This window comes from Tachypleus tridentatus, chromosome 6, assembly GCF_004210375.1.
Source record: "Tachypleus tridentatus isolate NWPU-2018 chromosome 6, ASM421037v1, whole genome shotgun sequence".
Taxonomy (NCBI): domain Eukaryota; kingdom Metazoa; phylum Arthropoda; class Merostomata; order Xiphosura; family Limulidae; genus Tachypleus; species Tachypleus tridentatus.
Window position 1 is genome coordinate 154393368 of NC_134830.1, and position 20251 is coordinate 154413618.

A 20251-nucleotide genomic window follows, 5' to 3' on the forward strand; every position below is an offset into this window, starting at 1 on the left:
TGATTAAATGTTTTGTGTTAATAATTCATAACTTCTTTTGTTATAATCTGTGGGAAATTAATCTTGTCCTTCTACACCGGTTCTCGAAATTGTCATTTTTTATGGTCGAACATAAATATATATATATATATAAATAACTATTAATTCTATTAATTTTGATCAATATGCTTATTTTATTATCAGTTAACCACAAACGTTACTTACTAATTTAATATTAAAATGAAGCTATCTTAAATTACTCTACATCAAAATCAGATCGGCTGTTGTCACATAATTCATCCACTTCTGTGGTCTATTAGTAAAACAATCTTCTGTTGTTGACTGGCCATGTTCTGGTATTATTTTTGAACTTACACAGCCCATGTAACATCTAAAATGTGATTAAAACAAATTTTTCACGTGTTGTTTGTAACACACTACTTACTAATATCACCACAAGAAACATAATATTATCATCACTGAATCAGTGAATTTCCACTTATCTAAGCTACTTCCTTTTGTGTGGTTCTCACGTGGTTTACATGTTGTTAAAATTCCTAGATACTTTATCCAGCTCCTGAACAGGACAAGTTTCAGATTTCATCTTTTATATTCAACAGTTTTTTCAGAGTTGAATCTACATTTATATTCTGAATTAATTGTAACTCTTTTATAGTCAATAGTTCTTGCCCGTCGGGTATTCTGATATTTAACAAACTTCCTATATATTTAGTTTTACTTCTAAAACTAAACTATAGGATAATGTAATTTCTCGGCTGTGAGCAGAACAAGTTCTAGCTAATTTAAGATATCAAGTATTATTTACTTTAATTACCTCAGTTCGATGATGAAACCGATTTTTATTTCATTTAGGGCATGGTATCAATAAGTAAGTTCATCTTTTACATATAAGATACTCAAGTTTCTGATATATTAATTTTGTAAAAATAAAATTATTCTATAAATTCAGTTAGCGTAATATGTATTCTTTAAACGTTAAATGGTGAAAAATATGGCAATATAAAATCATTTCCTTACTACACACGACTGGCAAAAAAGAACAGTAAAACGGCTGAATCATAATTTTATACAATCGATACAATCATTCCTTAAAACCGACTTTAGAATTTATTTCTCCACGATCCCCCTACCCCAAAATACGGTGGAATTAATGCAAATTGTATAGTTTCAATTATCTTACAATGTCATCGGTTACATAGATCAGTTCAATACCACATTCTACTATTTCACGGAAAAACATATTTTGTCATCATCAAAAAAATTTCGTTTAATGTAATAGGTATTTCTTTGTATTTTGATATTATAGTCAAATCTACTTCATGATAAGACCGAAGAAGTTACAACTGGAAAAAGAAACGGTCCAGAAGAAATATTACTACATGGTGAAATGTTTGACACTGAAATTTATTACTCGTAATGACAAAGGTGAAAAATTTGAAAGGCAATGATAAGTCAATAAAGATGTAACATTTTTTGAAGAATGTTAATAAAAGTTTTTACACAAACATTAAGAATAAATTATCTAAAGTATAAAAAGGAATATTTATACATCATACTGCCATCTGTTGGAACAAAAACTGTTTTGTCTTTACATCAGTCCATGCATAATATAGGTTTCACAGATTGTAAGTATGGAGGTAATTTTATTTCAGATTTTTTCCATCTGTTGCTTTCAAAGATATCTCTATAAACACTCTTTACTTCAGTTTATGTATAATAATTTCATGTGACACTTGTATTTGGAGGTATAAATCATGAACTTAATTTTCCACCTGTAGCTACATACAATACTTGTACTAACTTAGATAACACAGTCCCACTATTTCCAACTGTAAATGGTAATAGTAGATACTGATTCTGAATTCTATAATTGTAATGTAACCTTTCAGTTCCTGTATTTTGAAGAGTAGAATGTCTTATTTTGGTACGTATCAAAGAATTAGTAATGTTTTCCAGTGCTTAGGACACTTCTAATTTCCTGGTCATGTAATTCAAGTTTCTGTTTTAATTAATATTTTATTGTCAGAAAATCATTTCTATAGATACTTGTCTTTGATGTTGTATTTTCTTGCTTAATTTACGTAAATCGTCTGTGGTAGCGGATCCAAAAAAAATTTCAAAATATTTCCAACTGCGTCTATTAAAACAAATTTTGGGGAATCCGATCCGAAATAGAAAGGCTGTCTTAATATCCTTTAATTCTCATAACAAATCTTCTATCTTTATAAGATATCGTCGAATTTACGTCGAAAAGTTCTAAATTAATCCTTCCTGTGACATCCTTATTAAATATAAGATTGCTGTTCCAGGATTTTTCACATGAAATGACGACATATTTTCCGAACCACTTTCATCGAAACTAACACGACTACATTACAACAAAATATTTCTCGATTAGTCATTCTCGTAATGCAACTATTAATAAAACATACTGTGAATATGGTATATCTCCGAAAATTATCCACTTATCTCCTGATAAGTTTTAATTTTTACTGGTAAAATACTACTTTCTGTGCCGCCAGGTTTCCATTCACTCACAGGATAATGATTGTAGTAAAACTGCAGATATGTCATCAAGTAAAACATATGAAGACAAACGTCTCAAAACCCACACACACACATATGTATAACATATTTAATAATGTTTATATGCATCCTATATTGTCTACTTTATCTTACTTAGAACTACACATATGTCTTAACATTGTTAAAACATTCTTGCACTCCACATGAAATTCACTGGAGCGAACAATAACTCTATTAACGTCGTTTGTAGGTGCATGTGGAGGGAAGGAATTTCACTCGTCTCCTTGTAGGGGTTAGGATTACTTCTGGTTGAGTTGGTACAGGACCACGTGACCTAAGGTTATAATCAGAGGTAACAGTATCAGTTTACGTCGTTATAGATGTTCTTTATTTACTCTCCTCGGGTAAAGGGACGTTGACGTTTCTTGACATTCTGTGTGTAGGATCATCTACCTCAACATTTCCATAGTCTAATATATGGTATTAACGTCCTCTAAGTTTTAGTTTCTATCTCGGTTTCACTTATCTCTTCATCATCATAAGATAAATCTAGTTCTTTCGAATCATTTGATTAGACACAAACATTTTTCTTTTTTTGATAACTTCTTTACTAACATCTGGGTAACTTAAAAAGGGTGATTTAATACAACGTCTCGTAATTTCTCGATGTTCCTTGTCTTTTATCTGCTCCCATAACTTCTGCATCCTTCATAGTTAGCTTAGTTTCAGGTTTTGCCAATAACTTAAAATGTAGAATAAATCTTCTATAAAGTCCTATCAATGCACGGATTACTTACATTTTAATGTCAGGTTTCACAACGTCTAGATATTCCATTTTTTTTTATCAAGAACTGACATTTGATTCATTTAACCTTTGAAGTTTCTTCTCGTAACCTATCAAATACACGTTTCAGTCTCTATAAGTGTTCACCTATGGTCGTGGCGAACACTATAACGTCATAGAAGTAACATGCACTTTCTCAGTATTGTAGATGTTATAATACGATATTCATTAACCTCTGGAATGTTGAAAGAGTATCACATAAACAAAAGGACATTCTGTTGAACTGATATTTACTTGAAGGTAAGACAAAAGTAGTTTTAGCTTTATCTTTTATTACTACCTACCAGTACCCACTTTGAAATCAATAGACGAAAAGTATTTAATATTACCCAACCTTTCTAAAGTTTCCTGTAAATCACGTAACAGATAAATATCTTTAACTGTAACTACATTCACCAATTTAAAACCTAAACTTTATGTCCTTCGTAGGAACTTATACAACCGGGAGGCATGCGGACTGATACTATCATCTGTTATTCCTTCTAAAAGCATATCTTTCACTCACTGTTTTCATTCAAACTTGTGTATCGCTGGCACTCTATGAAGTCTCTGTGCTATAGGTTTATTGTCATTTAACCCTGTTATGTGTTTAATCTTCTTTGTAGTATCAGTGTCACTTGTCATACAAATAAACTCTATATAATTTTAGTAATGTTATTACACCTTATTTATATTTTGTTACATATTTCCTGATAAATATTTCCCTATTTATTTTATTTTGTGGTGTCTGGTGTTTCCTATTCCTCACATTATGCTGTACTACTGCAGCTAATGTTTCTCTGTTAATGGCCTTGACTACTACTACGTGGTTAGGAAGAATTTCTTTTCTTTCACATTTTAGTTCATGTGAACATTCACTAGTTTATTGCAACAATATTGCTATATTAAATAATACAAATAGTATGAACTGCAGTCTATGAATAATGTGAGTGGCAGTTGTACATTGATTGTTCTTAAAGAAATCTAAAAGGTGTTATACCCAGTCATAACATATGTATCTGGTCCTGTTACTTATTCGGTTCCTACGACAATCTCGTTAGAGTTGACAGTCAAGTTATAAAACGTTTTTTACGTTTTTCTCTCAACGGGCCGATAACGCACGTAGAGACACTGGAAAAATAAACAATGGCTACACAGAGTCAACCAGATAGCAAGTTGATACAAAAAAGAGAGACCACAAGATGTAATTTTCAAAATATATGACGAAGATTTCCAGAAAATTTCTAGATGAATGAAGTTATATATTTATTTGTTACAAATGTTTTTCTATTTTCTTCAGTTTCTTTATATTTTTCTTCAGAAACATAATAATAAAAAATATTCTTTGTGATAAAAGGAAATAATAAATTGAACCAAGTAATAGTTATTTTTTTCTCCGATTTATAAACAATTTCTACGAGATAGAAGAAAATAAATATTAATTTTGTGGTCTGCGTGTCTGAATTATGGAAAATATGTTTCTAATACAAAAATAATGTGTATGTAATTTAAATTATGAGGCATATTAATAAGGCAAAACATGTGACGAACAGAAATGAAAACTCCAATAACAGATCTGTTTTAACCTTTAATTAACCAATCCTCTAAGTGAGTTTATGGAATATGAAGTAGGATTGGTGACAGGTGAAGCATTCTTTGATAATAAAGTTTTTTATTACATACCAAGTGATCTACCCACCTATTTTTATTTTAACAAATGAAAGCAGTGGCAGAAAAGCTGGACCCGGCATGACCTAGCGCGTTAAGGCGTGTGCTTCGTAATCTGAAGGTCGCGGGTTTGCGCCCGAGTCGCGCCAAACATGCTCGCCCTCCCAGCCGTTGGGGCGTTATAAAGTGACAGTCAATCCCACTTTTCGTTGGTAAAACAGTAGCCCAAGAGTTGGCTTCGGGTGGTGATGATTAACTGCCTTCCCTCTAGCCTTACACTGCTAAATTAGGGACGGTTAGCACAGATAGCTCTCGCGTAGCTTTGTGCGAAATTCCAAAACAAACAAACAGAAAAGCTAATTAAATTCACTATTGATGTTTTACTGCCATATACATTCAGAAATCATTATAAGAAGAGATTTTATTACAGTCTACGAAGAAAATCTACTTAGTGGACAACCACAAAGACAAAAACAATATTTCTGCTATCCTTTTATACTGTTTGAATCACACTAGATGTCACTATATTCCAGAACATTAAAAAGTATAAAACTTAAATTTATAAATTTCTCCATATTTGGCAATTCCAGTTCCAAAGTAAAATATTTCTATTGACCTATTTTCGTCGTTTCTTTTATAATAATTAACAAAAACAGAGTAGAAGAAGGAGCACATTGGCTTTAGTTCACGTTAACACTTTCATAATTTTCATAATGGTTACAGTTTTACTGTGATATAGGATAACGGTGTGATAATTTTTTGGAAATTTGATAAGATTCATCAAAACTGTTAAAACTCAAACGGTTTTATTATAATTACGAAATTCTGATTTAATTAACCAATGGTGATCAGAGTATGATAATATATCTTGTGATTAGTAAAGCTAATTGAGAATAATATTGATACATATTGTCAGCCGTAATATAGGGAATATGTCATAAGATTAATTTTATAAGATTAAGATGGGTTAGTGATAACCATTCTATTTTTACATCGTTTGGGGTCACGTACTCTAAGTGGACATTCTACACATTTCAACATATTTTTCTCTGTCATTTCCGCAGTTAGAGGTAACGAATTGTTTAAGGTTAGGGGTAAGGGCATAATCCTGAATTTTTTATTAATGTCAATATTATCTCACATGATATAAGAATGCATAGTGTGGTATTTTAATATCTATCACGTCATATCGTCACTGGTTTGTTATTTTTTGGAAGGAGCTGCTGTGTTATCTTTACTTTTCTAAAAGTGTTGAATATTTAAAGAATTTGCTGCTTTCTGATGGTTAATTGAATTTCTAAGTAATGTGTAATATTTAAGAGCTAAAATTTATACCCATTAAAAACGTATTGGGATTAAAATGAGAAGCATAAGGGCCTTAGGTCACCTTGTTTATTTAATGGAAAGCACCAGGGCTATCTGAATTTAATTTATTGCAAATAACCTACCCTTGATATTAGCGATTTAAGTCACAAAAGTAATCGATAAGTCGCTAGGAGAATAGAGAAGATAACTGTGTTTGTGCAGTACAAGTAATCTTCAGTTTTATTAAAGGGTAAGAATAAAACATTTTAACTTCTACTTTACAAGTAGCTGTAAGAAGAGGAGATTCATAAGTGTAATAGAGTGTGTGATATATTATTTGTTACATTACATTACAGTGATATATATATATACGTGGTTTATATGAATATTTAACGAGAATTATATAAATAAACAAATTAAACATACAGATTAATTTGTAGTGCATTACCACTTACAACAGTAATCAAATAATTAATAGATGTCTTAAAACATAAACGTCCTCAGATTAACAAAGAGAAAGTTTCTTACTCTTTATAAACATGAAGATGACCTCATCAGGTGGAAACGTTGTTCTCTTCTTTATCTTAATAAAAGTTTCAATATCCAAACCAAACGTCTTCAGATACGTTTTCACTTCAATTAAGTTTCTCGTCATCACGAATAAACTCCCCAATCCTTTAAAAGTCATTAACGTTAATTAAATAACTTACTTTTAACAACATCCACAATATGAGGTGTTAACTCAACTTAAATAACACTTTATATATGTTTTTATTTTCACAACGTCTTAGGATCTGAATTATCGCCGATAGAAATGGTGTTCTGCAATGTGAACTTTATTCAATTAACAAACTTTAGGTTTTTAAGTGAAGGAACAATATATACTTGAAATTACTACAAACTTAATGTTAAATACAATACTTTGTTTTGAAATTTAGTTTGATTTTTTTCGGTAATAGAAAAGAGAGAACAATAAACTGAATAAAGTAGTAAATATCTCTCTATCTGTTTTTTTATTGGTGTTTCATGAACCCGTTTCGATACAGAACTAAATGTTTGTTGAGGTTAGTTTCTATAGAATATATTTCGAATGTTAACAATTCGAAAAAAAATATTCTAGAAGAAATATTAATACATGGCCAAATATTCGACCCTGAGATTTTTCTTGTATCTGTACTCACATTCTTGTTATCGATATTTAATGAATAAGCCAGCTGTTTATATTGGAGGTTGTTTTAAGTTTCTCAGTAATCAATCCTCCGTAACTTTATTCCATACTGTAGTGATGTCAAGATGTTACAGTTTCTTCCTAGTTCCACTCATTAATTCAGTGTCCATAGTTTCCACAATCCCTTTACAAACCTCGATAACGTCAACTACTTACAGACTAAACGCTAAACGAGCAGCGGAAACTTTCTCAACATGTTTTATAGAATTAATGTTGTTCTATAATCATCATTGGTTTAGCTTTTACGTGGTCTACATGTTGTTGAAATTAGTTGAAGCTTTACCCAGCTCTCGAACAGGGCAAGTTTCGGATTTCATCTTATATGTTTGACAGGCCTTTAAGATGTGAATCAATATTTATATTGTGAATTAGCGGTAACTCTTTTATAGTCAATAGTTCTTGCCCGTAGGGGAATTCTTATATTTAACAGATTTCCTGTATATTTAGTTTTACTTGTTAAACTATAGAATAATGTAATTCATTGGATTTTAGTAGAACAAGTTCTAGACAATCTAAGATATCCACTATTCTTTAATTTAATTACGTGAGTTCGATAACCGAAACCGATTTATATTGAAAAGGTAAGTTCATTTTTTACAGATAAAATAATCAAGTTCATGGTGTCAAATTTGCAAATATAAAATTATTCTGTTTTTGCATAGTTCAGGATCACATACAATATGGAACCTTGTATATATTTCAGCATAACTTTCTCTGTCATTTCCACAGTTAGAGCTAACGAATGGTTTAAGTATACAATCCTAAATAATTTGAAATTTCTATCTGTTGCTTTCAAAGGTATCTTTATGAACACTCATTGAGATTCCTTCACTGCGGCTGTCATTACTTCACTTTATGTACAATAATTTCATCTGACAGTTTATGTAATTCACTTGTACGAATAAACCATGAACTCACCTTTCTGTCTCCAGGTATTTACAATACTTGTACTAACGTAGATAACTCAGTCACACTATTTTCAACTTTAAATGATAATTGTTGATAATTATTTTGAATTCTGGCCCGGCATGGCCGAACGTGTTAAGACGTGCGACTCGTAATTCCGAGGGTCGCGGGTTCGCATCCCAGTTGCGCTAAACATGCTCGCCCTTTCAGCCGTGGGGGCGTTATAATGTGACGGTCAATCCCACTATTCGTTGGTAAAGAGTAGTCCAAGTCTTGGCGGTGGATGGTAATAACTATCTGCCTTCCCTCTAGTCTTACACTGCAAAATTAGGGAGGGCTAAGGTTTCTCCTCCTGGTTGGGGGTTGTGCAATGTGCTAACAATCTACTCACTTAAAAAACCAGCCTACGATTGCGGCCCTATGTTCCTTCACGGAATCGAGAGGCATAATATTAATAAATAAATTTTGAATTCTAGAATTGAAAACTAACATTTTAGTTTTTGCTTTTTTGACGCTCAGATAGTCTTATTTAGGAAGGTATCAAAGTGGTAATAATGTTTACTAGGGCTTAATGATACATTTTTCATTTCCTTTTCATGTAATTGAAGTGTCTGTTACAATTAGTTCATTATAATCACATGTTAAATTAAACATTTCTATAGATACTTGTTTTTGATGTTCTGTTTTCTTCTTTAATTCACGTAAATTATCTGTGGTTGCAAAAATTTCAAAATATTTCCACCAGCGTCTATTAAACCACGTTTTGGAGTTCGATCGGAAATCGAAAAGCTATCTTTAATATACTTTAAATCTAATAACAAATATTTTATCTTAACAACATATTGTTTATCTTAGGTATTATAATTTTTAATTAATATTTCCTATAATATCATTACTGAACATGATATAGCTGTTCCGGAATTTGTCACATGAAATTGACACTGTCATCGAAACTAACATGACCACACACGTAAAACGATTTCTCGAACAATATTAGTTCTTTTCGTAATCAAACTATTAATCGAATGTACTGTGGAAACGGTATATTTTCAGCAATTATCCACTTATCTCACGATAATATAAAATTTTCTTTTTCAATAAAAATCATGACCGTCTTACTCTCTAGTGGTATAATTCTCACATTCTTTACCGCCATGTTTACACTCATCTATATAATAATTACCGTTGTAAAACTGCAGTTTTGTCAACTGCTAAAACATATAAGTCTTATAATCACAGACACATATTTATATAACTCATACAGTAATGTCTATATATATCCTGTATTGTCTACGTAATTGTAAATACAGCTATGCATTTAACTTTATATATTGTTAAAAGCTCGTAGTGCACCACTAGTTTCGTCACTAAAGCTGACATTAACTCTATTAATGTCGTCTTTTATCCTAGGTACAGCTACAGTACCTAGTACAGTAGTACAGTACTACTATTTGCGACAGTAGAAGCTTTCTTTTATAATACAATTTTTTACTAAATACTATGACCTATATTCATTTTAACAAATGAAAGCAGTTGCTATCAATATAATAAAGTTCACAGATGATGCTTTACCATCAGACTAATTAAACTTCGCTTTTGATACTACCATCTACAGTCAGAAATCATTATTCGATGTGATTTTACCATAATCTTAAATTAAAATATTTTTAGTCAACAGACACATACGTAAAATAAATAATTTTTATTTCCTTTTATATTGTCTGAGTCACACTAGATGGCACTATATTCCTGAAAAAATTATTGAAAACTTCCATTTACTGACTGCAATCCTAATTTCAAAACATTAAAACACAATTGAACTTAAATTTATAGATTTCTACATATTTTTCCCATTCCATTCCCAACATATAATATTTTATTAACCTATTTTCATCGTTTCCTTTTGAATAAATTACTAAAACAGCTGTACTTTACTTTAACACTTCTATATTTCCTGCATGGTTACAGTTTTACTATGACGCAGTAAAACAGTTTCATATGTTATTGTTGCATTTAATAAGATTCTTTAAAACTGTTAAACGTTTTAGGAGTCCCACGCTGGTACAGCAGTACGTCTGCGGATATACAACGTTAAAATTATGGGTTCGATTTCCTTCGGTGGACTCAACAGATATCCTAATGTGGCTTTGCTGTAAGAGAGGACACGCACCCTCAAATAGAGGGACAAAAGTTTGGTTCTCACACGATGGTTCAGTTAATTACGAAGCAAAACTTAAACAAATATGAATAATTTATGTAAATGAAAGATATTTCTGAAAAAAAAAAAAGACCCATTCGAAAAATACCTTTTATTCTGTTTCGTTCAACATCCTGGGACAAGGTACAAAATTTCATTTGGGACGAGTTGAGGGGGTGGATGGTTCTACCGAAAAACGATTTAGCAGCTGTGGAGGCCTATGAAGATACGATATGGCTCTTAGAATTTTTTGGGTAGATTACTAGAGCATCATAATCTAATTTCGAGGAACATACAAATTCAAATTCAAAACTTCATATTTCATCTTTGTTTTCGTGTTACTCTTTAGCTGCCACTTGGGTAGAGAGCTCGACTCCTAATCTGAGGGTCGCAAGTTCGACTCCCCGTCACAAGAAATATGGTCGCTCTTTCAGCTATGTGGAAGTTATAATGTGACGTGCAATCTCATTATTCGTTGTTAAAAGAGTAGCCCAGGACTAAGGGTGGGTGGTTATGACAAGTTGCCTTCCTTCTAGTCTTATACTGCTAAATTAGGGACAGCTAACGTAGAAAACCCTCGTGTAGCTTTTCACGAAATTCACAAACAAACAAAACTAAACCAAGTTTCAACTCCATTTCTAAAGGATACACCATCCCAACAACTGTAGAGAAAGTTAACTATCAGTATCAACAAACTTTACGTCAAAACAAAATTTTAATGATTATTTGACTGTTGTTAAGCTTCATTTCTTTTATTAGCTCTTTATGTACATTTAAGAGGCTCTTGCACATTCAGTTGTACGTAACAATGTTAGTTATTTTGACAACAAAGGTGTATGTTACATCGTACGTCGTATTCAATGTAACCGCGGAAATAACTTGTCCTTATGAAAGTTTCGATACTTATGTTATAAATTCATTACAAACGACATTTACTTATGTTCATTGTGGTGGATATATCTCACGATTGTTTGAGGTTAAACACAAAGCTACGCAAAGGGCTATCTGTGCTTTGCACACCACGTGTATCGAAAGCCGGTTTCTAGTTTTGTAAGTCCACAGATATGTCTCTGTGCCACTAGAGGGCGATATATTTCACGAAACAAAACAAAACAAAAACTCAATTAAAAAGACCAATTTAATTATCGTGGTAATGAAAAAACAAAACAAAAAACGTACCAGGCAGTTGATTGGGGTCTACAAAATATTAAACCGAGGTACCTTTGCTATTGTTATTAAATTTAAGAATGTTGAAAAGGTGAAGACGAAACATATCCAGTTTAACGAAATATATATTTTTTCGTATTTTCATGACTAAACACCAGTAACACCAAACATGCTCGCCCTTTCACCTGTGTGGGCATTATAATGTCACAATCAATCCCACTATTCGTTGTTAAAAGAGTAGCCCAAGAGTTGACAGTGGGTGGTGATAACTATCTGCCTTCTTACATTGCTAAATTATGGACGGCTAGCGCATATCGCCCTCGTGTAGCTTTGCACGAAATTAAAAAACAAACAAACTTATAAATATTCGTTATTTAATTAACTTCTTTAATTAGTTCATGACATACATTGTTTTACCTTTTATTAATGGATTGTACTCATGTGTGGTTTGAGATAAAGCTTGCTTTGAACCTCTACGTTGTTATTTTTTGGAATATTTTTCGTTAGTTTTTTATTAACGAAACGCCGTAGTTAAAACAAAAATATCTTCATAAAGTTGTTCTTTCGTCTCATTATTGTATGTTATCTTTCATGTTCCTGAAACAAAGATTTTCGTGATTCTTCGTATATACACAAAAATATGATTAGGCTCACCTGGATTCTAAGATAAGAGTATAAGAAGCTTCCTGTTTGTAACACGAGACGATTATAACAATGTTGATTGTTCAAAGAAAATTCGTTACCATTAACTTGGTTCTATAGCACTCGTCTGAAGAACGAGCGGTTCTTCCTCATATTTACTGACGCTATACTCGCTTTACTTTGACCTTCGCTGATAAAGCGGTAAGTCTACGGAGTTACAACGCTAAAATCGGAGGTTCGATTCACCTTTGTGGACTCAGCAAATAGCCCGATGTGTCTTTCCTATAAAAAAACACAAACACACACACACTACCCGTTATAAACTAGTGACATCATTAAACAGGGACAGCAAACGAAACATATATATGTAAGTCAACATATATTCATTCACAAAAATGTTTTGTTCCTGTTGACATGAACCCTAACTGGATAATGTTGCTGTACTGTTTAGGACAGTTCAGTTGGTTGTTTCAAGTTATGTACACAAATACAGAAGGGTCTACTTGGGATATTTGTTCAACAGGTTTCGAAATGTTCAGTATCATGGAACATTATATAAATTTTAATTGGTAATTAGGGGTGGGATGTGTGATTCCGCTGAGAAAAGGCTTAATATTCTATACTTTGTATGTTCTCCGTTTGATAGGAAGTCGTTTTTATATTATCATAAGAAGATATCTCTGAACAAAATCAAACTCAAATTTTAGAACGAAGTGTAAGAAACCTAAGTGTGATATATGTTTTGACGTAAAGTTTTAAGTATGACAGATTTAGTTTTTTCGGACATTGCAATAATTTTATTAGAATATGCAGACACTATTACTAAACCAACAGGCCAGTCTAATAACTTGTGGCAGGTATGTTTTGAAATGAACCATATGAGAGTATCGTATAATGAACGATATTACTTTAAAGTACCTACAACTTTGCGTGTTAGGCTTAACTAAGTCTGTTAAATATGACTGAGTCTTCACATTTCACAAAATTAAAAGTAAAGGTTTTACTTAGTGTCAACATGTTATTTTGAACTAAATCGAAATTCAAAACAAGTTGTTTTTTATTTAAATATCAGTTATCACACTAAGTCTTCTACTCAGCTCTTCGATGCCCTTAAATGCAAACGAGATGATGAAAACTTCGTGTCTCAAGTTACATCAATAAAGAATGTTTTACATGTATTTGAAATTGTTTTTCTCATGGATTCAAACAGAAATTGGATCCTATTAACCTCGGAAGGGCCTTTAGGCAATGTTTCAAACTCATTTATACACGATTCTTTTGAATATAATATCCATCTTGAAGAGTATATTATTTGGAACGAATGAAAAAGTACTTCTTTTGCAACTGACGTTACAATTGACGTCAAAACATGAGAAAAAGAACATTCAATCATCTCAAAGATAAGTAATTTTTATTAACAAATTTGGTAATCAAAATCGTTAAAATCACTTAACAAAGATCAAACAAAATCCAAGAGAATTACAACTAGTTTATAAATCCATTTGAGTATTTTAATATTTTTGTTTCTGGGAAACAGACTGAATGCACTACTAGAAAAGTGAAAAACAAGTAACAAAAATATACCATAATTTATACATTCTTTACCACAAAACCCTAATGTCTTAAGTGTTCATATTACGTTTTAATATGAAACATTTGTACGTACTGATTTGTGAGGAATATTTCAATGGTAGAAAAAAATACATAAAGTTTTGTAAATGGAGAATTTACAAATTTATTTTCACTTAGGTAGCTAAAACTAAATTGAAGAATGAGTGGTTTCCATATATTACTATGGAAAGCTCTTGAGAATTCTAAAAGGCTCTTCAAGATTCTTGTAAATTCTACAACTTTCGAGAAAATGCTTGTTAGTTCTACAACATTCTAGAATGTTCTTGAAAATTCTTGTAAATTCGAGAAAATTTTCTATTAGCAACTCAGCACTGAATATACCTGAAATGTTCTGTAAAATTGGTATATTTAAAAATTTCGTTACCCAAGTCACAAGAGCAAAGTTTAAAGAGAAATTTAGACCTCTTCCATTTACTTTAGGCATATGCAATTGGAAAAGAACAGTTTCTGCCCAGAAGGAAGAAAAAGTGAACATTTTCTTACATAGTATAATTGTTTTTCTAAATAATGTGTAATATCTAAGAGCATAAAATTTATACGCATTATAAAACATATTAGGTATGAAATGAGAAACATAAGGGCCATCGCTCTCATTTTTTTCTTAATGCAAAGCTACACAATGGGGTATCTGAAGTTTAATTATCGCAGAAAACCTAAACCAGATATTAGGGATTAAAGTCACTAAGGTCATCGATATCTCGTTGAGAAAAGAGAGAGGATTGTTATATTTGTGCAGAATAAGTAGTCTTCAGTTTTATTAAAGAGTAAGAATAGAACATTTTCACTTCTACTTTTTAATCACGTGTAAGAAAATAGGAGGAGATTCATAAGTGTAATAGTTGTTCAAAAAATTATACATATTTTGTGCATATTGAAACCAATTACAACAGTAATCACATAATTTGTAGTTGTCTTCAAACAAAAACTTCCGCAATCTAACAAAGAGAAAGTTTCGAACTCTTTGTTAACCTCAAGATGTCCTAAGAAAGTTGAAAAGTTGTTCTCTACTTTTATCTTAATAACAGTTTTAATACTCATACCAAATATCCTGAGATACAATTTTACTTGAAGTGGATTTCTCGTCATCACGAATAAACATCCCCAATCCGATAAAAATCGTAAAGTTAATCAAATAACATATTTATAACAACATCGACAACTTTGTACTTTTAACTCAACTTATATGAAACTTTTTATGTGTTTTTATTTTTACAGCTTCTTAGAATCGGGATTCTCGGCGATAGAAATGAGGTTCTGAAATCTTACCTCCATTCAATTAACAACACGTAGGTTATATTGTGCAAGAAAAAGATATACTTGAAATTACTGCAAACTAAATTTTAAATAAAAAAAACCTTGCTTTAATTTTAGTGTGATTTTTTTCGTAATAGAAAGCAGTAAACAATAAACTGAATAAAGTAAGAAACAAAGTGTAATTTATAGTTAAAACAAAACTTTCGATAATCCGTTCTAGAATAAATAGTTTCGTAGGATTTATATCGAGTGTTGATAATTCGAAAAAGAAATTTTCTAGAAAAATATTAGTACTGGTCAAATATTTGACCCTGAGATTGATCTTGTATCAGTACTCACATTCTTATTATCGATATATGATCAATAAACCAGCTGTTTACATTTGAGGAAGTTTTAAAGTTGTAAGTAAACAATCTTTGTAACTTTATCTCATATTGTAGTTGTGTCAAACTGTCAGTTTCTTCTTTGTTCCACTCATTAATGGAGGATCCATTGTTTCCATAACCCTTTACTAACCTTGCAAAGAGTCGAGTAATTACAGACTAAACGCTAAAGGAACAGCGGAAACTTTCTCAGCATGTTTTATAAAATCATTGTTGTCCTCTTATCATCATTGTTCTATGCACGTGTGTACTCACACTTCATTGTATCCTGTATCACACATCTTATTATTAACCAACATAATACGAGGCTTCTAAAATATCTATCGATGCCTCACTCCTACCTGTTTTAAAAAATATATATATATTTCTGATAAAGATCTCATCGTGAAAGCTCTTTCTTTCCATCCTTACATCTTGCATTCATCACAATTAACAATTTTCTGTTAATAATGAATATTTATATACATATACCATGTATTCATTATAAAGTTGTTCACATATATAGTAATGGTTAGTAAACACATTGAATGATACTAAATTTTACACATAATGTTCTTTACCAATGTAATACTTCATAATAAAACGAAATCCAAATGAAGAAGTTTGTGTGTTTGTGTTGAATTTCGCGCAAAGCTATTCAAGGGCTATCTGCGCTAACCGTCCATGATTTAGCAGTGAAAGATTAGAGGGATGTCAGTTGGTCTTGACCACCCATCGCCAACTCTTGGTCTTCTCTTTTACCGACGAATAATGGGATTGAACGTCACAATTTAACGTCCCCACGGTTGAAAGTGCGAGCATATTTGATGCGACTGGGATTCGAACCCACGACCCACAGATTACGATACTAACGTCTTAATCCACCTGGCCATGTAGGGCCCCAAATTAAGAAGAAAGAGTTTAATATACGTGTACTTTATGTTGTATTACGTTTAGTTAATATATCAAATTGTACACCATCTTTAACAATCAAGATACGTCTACATTCTTCTTACGTCTACTCCTAGTTATTCTCTGGTCTTCTCTTAGAACTCATACCGGAAATGTCTTCTCGGACTGGAACGTTGTAACTACTCGCGCTCTTCACTGTATTACACGCACTTCGATATATGAGTTAAAACTTCTCGCTCACATTTTTTTCTACTTGAAAACATTATCGTAATGTAGGTATTTTTTTATCTGTCACTGATTAACTGTTTTGTGGAAATAATTGATAACTTCTTTTGTTATCGTCTGTGGCAAATTAATATTGTCCTTATATACCGGTTATCGAAATTTTCATTTTTGTATGATAAAACATATATATATATATATATATATATAGAAATTAATGTTATTACTTTTGATCTATATATTTATTTTATGATTAACTAACCTCGCCAGTTAGTTACTAATTTAATATTAACATGAATTACTCCCATAAATCACTCTACATCAAAATCAGATGGGCTATCGCCAAATAATTCAATTACTTCGGTAGCCTGAGAGTAAGACAACCTTCTGTTGTTAACTGGCCCTATTCTGGTATTATTTTTGTATTTACACAGCCCATCTAACTTTCAAAATATCAGTAAAGCAAATCTTTCACGTACTGTGTACAGCACCGTACTTAATAGTATTACTACAAAAAATAAACATAATGTTATCATTACTGAATCAGTCAACTTTCACTTACCTAAGCTTCTTCCTTCTGCTGTAATCTCACGTGGTGTACATGCTGTTGAAATTCGTTGATAATTTACCCAGCTCTCGAACAGGACAAGTTTCAGATTTCATCTTATATGTTTGACAGTCCTTTCAGATTTGAATCTACATTTATATTTTGAATAAACTGTAACTCTTTTACAGTCAATAGTTCTTGCCTGTCGGGTACTCTTATATTTAACAGATTTCTTGTATATTTAGGTTTACTTCTAAAACTATAGGATAATGTAATTCATAGGATATGAGTAGAACAAATTCTAACCAATCTGAGATATCCACTATGCTTTAATGTGATTACTTCTGTTCGATAATGAAACCGATTTATATTTTATTCAGGGCATAGTATCGACAAGGCAAGCTCTTATTTTACGTTTAATATAACCAAGTTCATGGTGTCTTACTATTGTAAAAAAAAATTGTTTAGTGATAATAATTCTATTTTTACATAGCTCAGGGTCACATACTCTAAGTGGACCTTCTACATATTTCAGCATATATTCCTCTGTCATTTCCAGAGTTAGAGCTAACGAATGGTTTAAGGTAAGGGTAAGAACATAATCCTATATAATTTGAAACTTCTATCTGTTGCTATAAAGGTATCTCCATGAACACTCGCAGTGTATCCTTTACTGCGGCTATCTTTACTTCAGTTTATAAATAATGCACATACATCTCTTCTCCATTTGTTGGCTTCACAGATTCTAAGTATTTTTAAATTCATACAATATTTCTTTCTATGTATTTGGACGTATAAAGTATAAACTCAACTTTCTGTCTACACCTACATACAATGCTTGTACTAACTAAGATAACTCAGTCCCACTACTTCCAACTGTAAATGATAATTGTTTTCAGTTATTCTAAATACTATAGTTGAAACTAACATTTCTGATCCTGCATTTTGAAGCTCAGACGGACTTATTTTGGTTTGTATCAAAGTGGTAGTAATGTTTACTGGGTGTTGGGACACTTTTTTAATTTCGTGGTCATGTAATTCAAGTGCCTGATTTAATGAGTTCATTTTTGTGGCCCTTTAAATTAACCATTTCTATAGATATTTGTGTTTGATGTTCTATTTTCTGTTTAATTCACATAGATCGTCCATGGTTACTTTTCGAAACAAAAATTTCAAAACATTTCCCCCAGCGTCTAGTAAACAACGTTTTTGTGGAATGCGATCAGAAGTCGGAAAGTTATCGTTAATATCCTTTAAATCTAATAAAAAATCTTCTCTCTTAATGAAATATCGTCGAACTTAGGTTTAACAGATCTTAAATAATCCTTCCTGTAAGATCTTTTCTAAATATAGAATCGCTGTTCCGTAATTTGTCACACAACATTACGCCGTATTTTCCGAACTGCCCCCCGGTAGCCCAGCGGTATGTCTATGGATTTACAACACTAAAATCAGGGGTTTGATTCCCCTCCGTGAGCTCAGCAGATAGCCCAGCGTGGTTTTGCTATAAGAATCAAACTATTAATCGAAAGTACTGTGGAAACGGTATATTTTCAACAATTATCCACTTATCTCTTGATAATATAAAAACCTTCTCAAATAAAAATCATGCCCGTCTTACTTTTTAGTGATACAATACTCACATTCTGTGCTGCTCTCTTCGTACTTATCCATAGAATAATCACCGAATTAAACCTACTCATATGTCAACTACTAAAACATACAAAGACAAGTGTCTTATAACCACACACACACATATTTATATAACTATATAGCAGTGTTCATACACATCCTATATTGTCTACGTAGTTCTAATTACAGCTACGCATATGGCTTAACATATTGTTAAAAGCTTGTAGCACAGCTCAAGTTTCGGAACTAGAGCTAGCTTTAACTCTATTAATGTCATTCTTTATTCAAGGTACAGCTACTTGTCAATAGCACTTCACTAGCCTTCTTGTAGGGGTAAGGATTACTTCTGGTTGAGTTGATCAGGACCATGTGGTCTTACGCTATAATCATCAGTAACAGTATCAGCTTACCTCGTTATAGATGTTCTTGACATACTGTCCTTGGGTACAGGGACCATGACGTCACTTGACACGCTGTGCCAACACTTCCATCATCTAATATGGTATTAACGTATTCTAAATTTTAATTTTCTGTCTCGGTTTCACTTGTCCCTTCGTCATCATAAGATAAATCTACTTTATTTGAGTAATGAGATTTGACCTCAATATTTTCCTTTTGTTTAATATTTAATATATAAAGTTCCTTCTCGTAATCTATCAAATACAAGTTTAATATTTCTAAGTGTTCTTCCATAACCGCAGCGAACACTATAACGTCATCTAAGTCACAGAAACATCCTGAATGTTGTAGATCTGATAATACAACATTCATTAATCTATTGAATGTTGAAGCAGCATTACATAAAAAGGTACATTCTGTTGAACTAATATTTTTCTGAAAGTAACACAAAAGCAGTTCTTCCCATCTCTTTCTCTTTTATATATACCATTATCCACTTTGAAATGAATAGACGAAAAGTGTTCACTATTATTCAAGCTTTCTAAAGTTTCCTGTGCATTACGTAACAGATAAATGTCTTCAACTGTTACAACAATCACTTTTTCAAATTCTACCCAAAACCTTAATTTTCCATCCTTCTGAGGAACAAATACAACCCAGGATGCAGACTCATACCATCCTCTGTTACTTCTTGTTCAAGTAACAAATACAACCCAGGATGTAGACTCATACCATCCTCTGTTACTTCTTGTTCAAGTAACAAATACAACCCAGGATGCAGACTCATACCATCCTCTATTACTTCTTGTTCAAGTAACAAATACAACCC

General features: G+C 31.9%; 2 protein-coding genes across 9 annotated transcripts in view; one reads left to right on the top strand and one right to left on the bottom strand.

Annotated features, from left to right (window-relative positions):
- LOC143254148 (uncharacterized) overlaps window positions 1–20251 on the top strand; it is a 420077-nt gene that overhangs the window by 160424 nt on the left and 239402 nt on the right. The window lies entirely within an intron of this gene.
- LOC143254154 (uncharacterized) overlaps window positions 1–20251 on the bottom strand; it is a 58750-nt gene that overhangs the window by 26725 nt on the left and 11774 nt on the right. The window contains exons 1-5 of one of the 8 annotated variants that reach the window (XM_076508961.1): window positions 19035–19585; window positions 17407–17540; window positions 10763–10871; window positions 6851–6997; window positions 13–4480 (exon numbers count right to left, since the gene is read on the bottom strand). In XM_076508961.1, the coding sequence (XP_076365076.1) occupies window positions 4452–4480; window positions 6851–6997; window positions 10763–10811 (225 nt within the window). In that variant the 5' untranslated portion in view covers window positions 10812–10871; window positions 17407–17540; window positions 19035–19585 and the 3' untranslated portion in view covers window positions 13–4451. Of the gene's footprint in view, window positions 1–12; window positions 4481–6850; window positions 6998–10762; window positions 10872–17406; window positions 17541–19034; window positions 19586–20251 lie in introns of those variants that run through there. The other 7 variants (XM_076508958.1, XM_076508960.1, XM_076508962.1 and 4 more) reach the window with 7 other exon arrangements.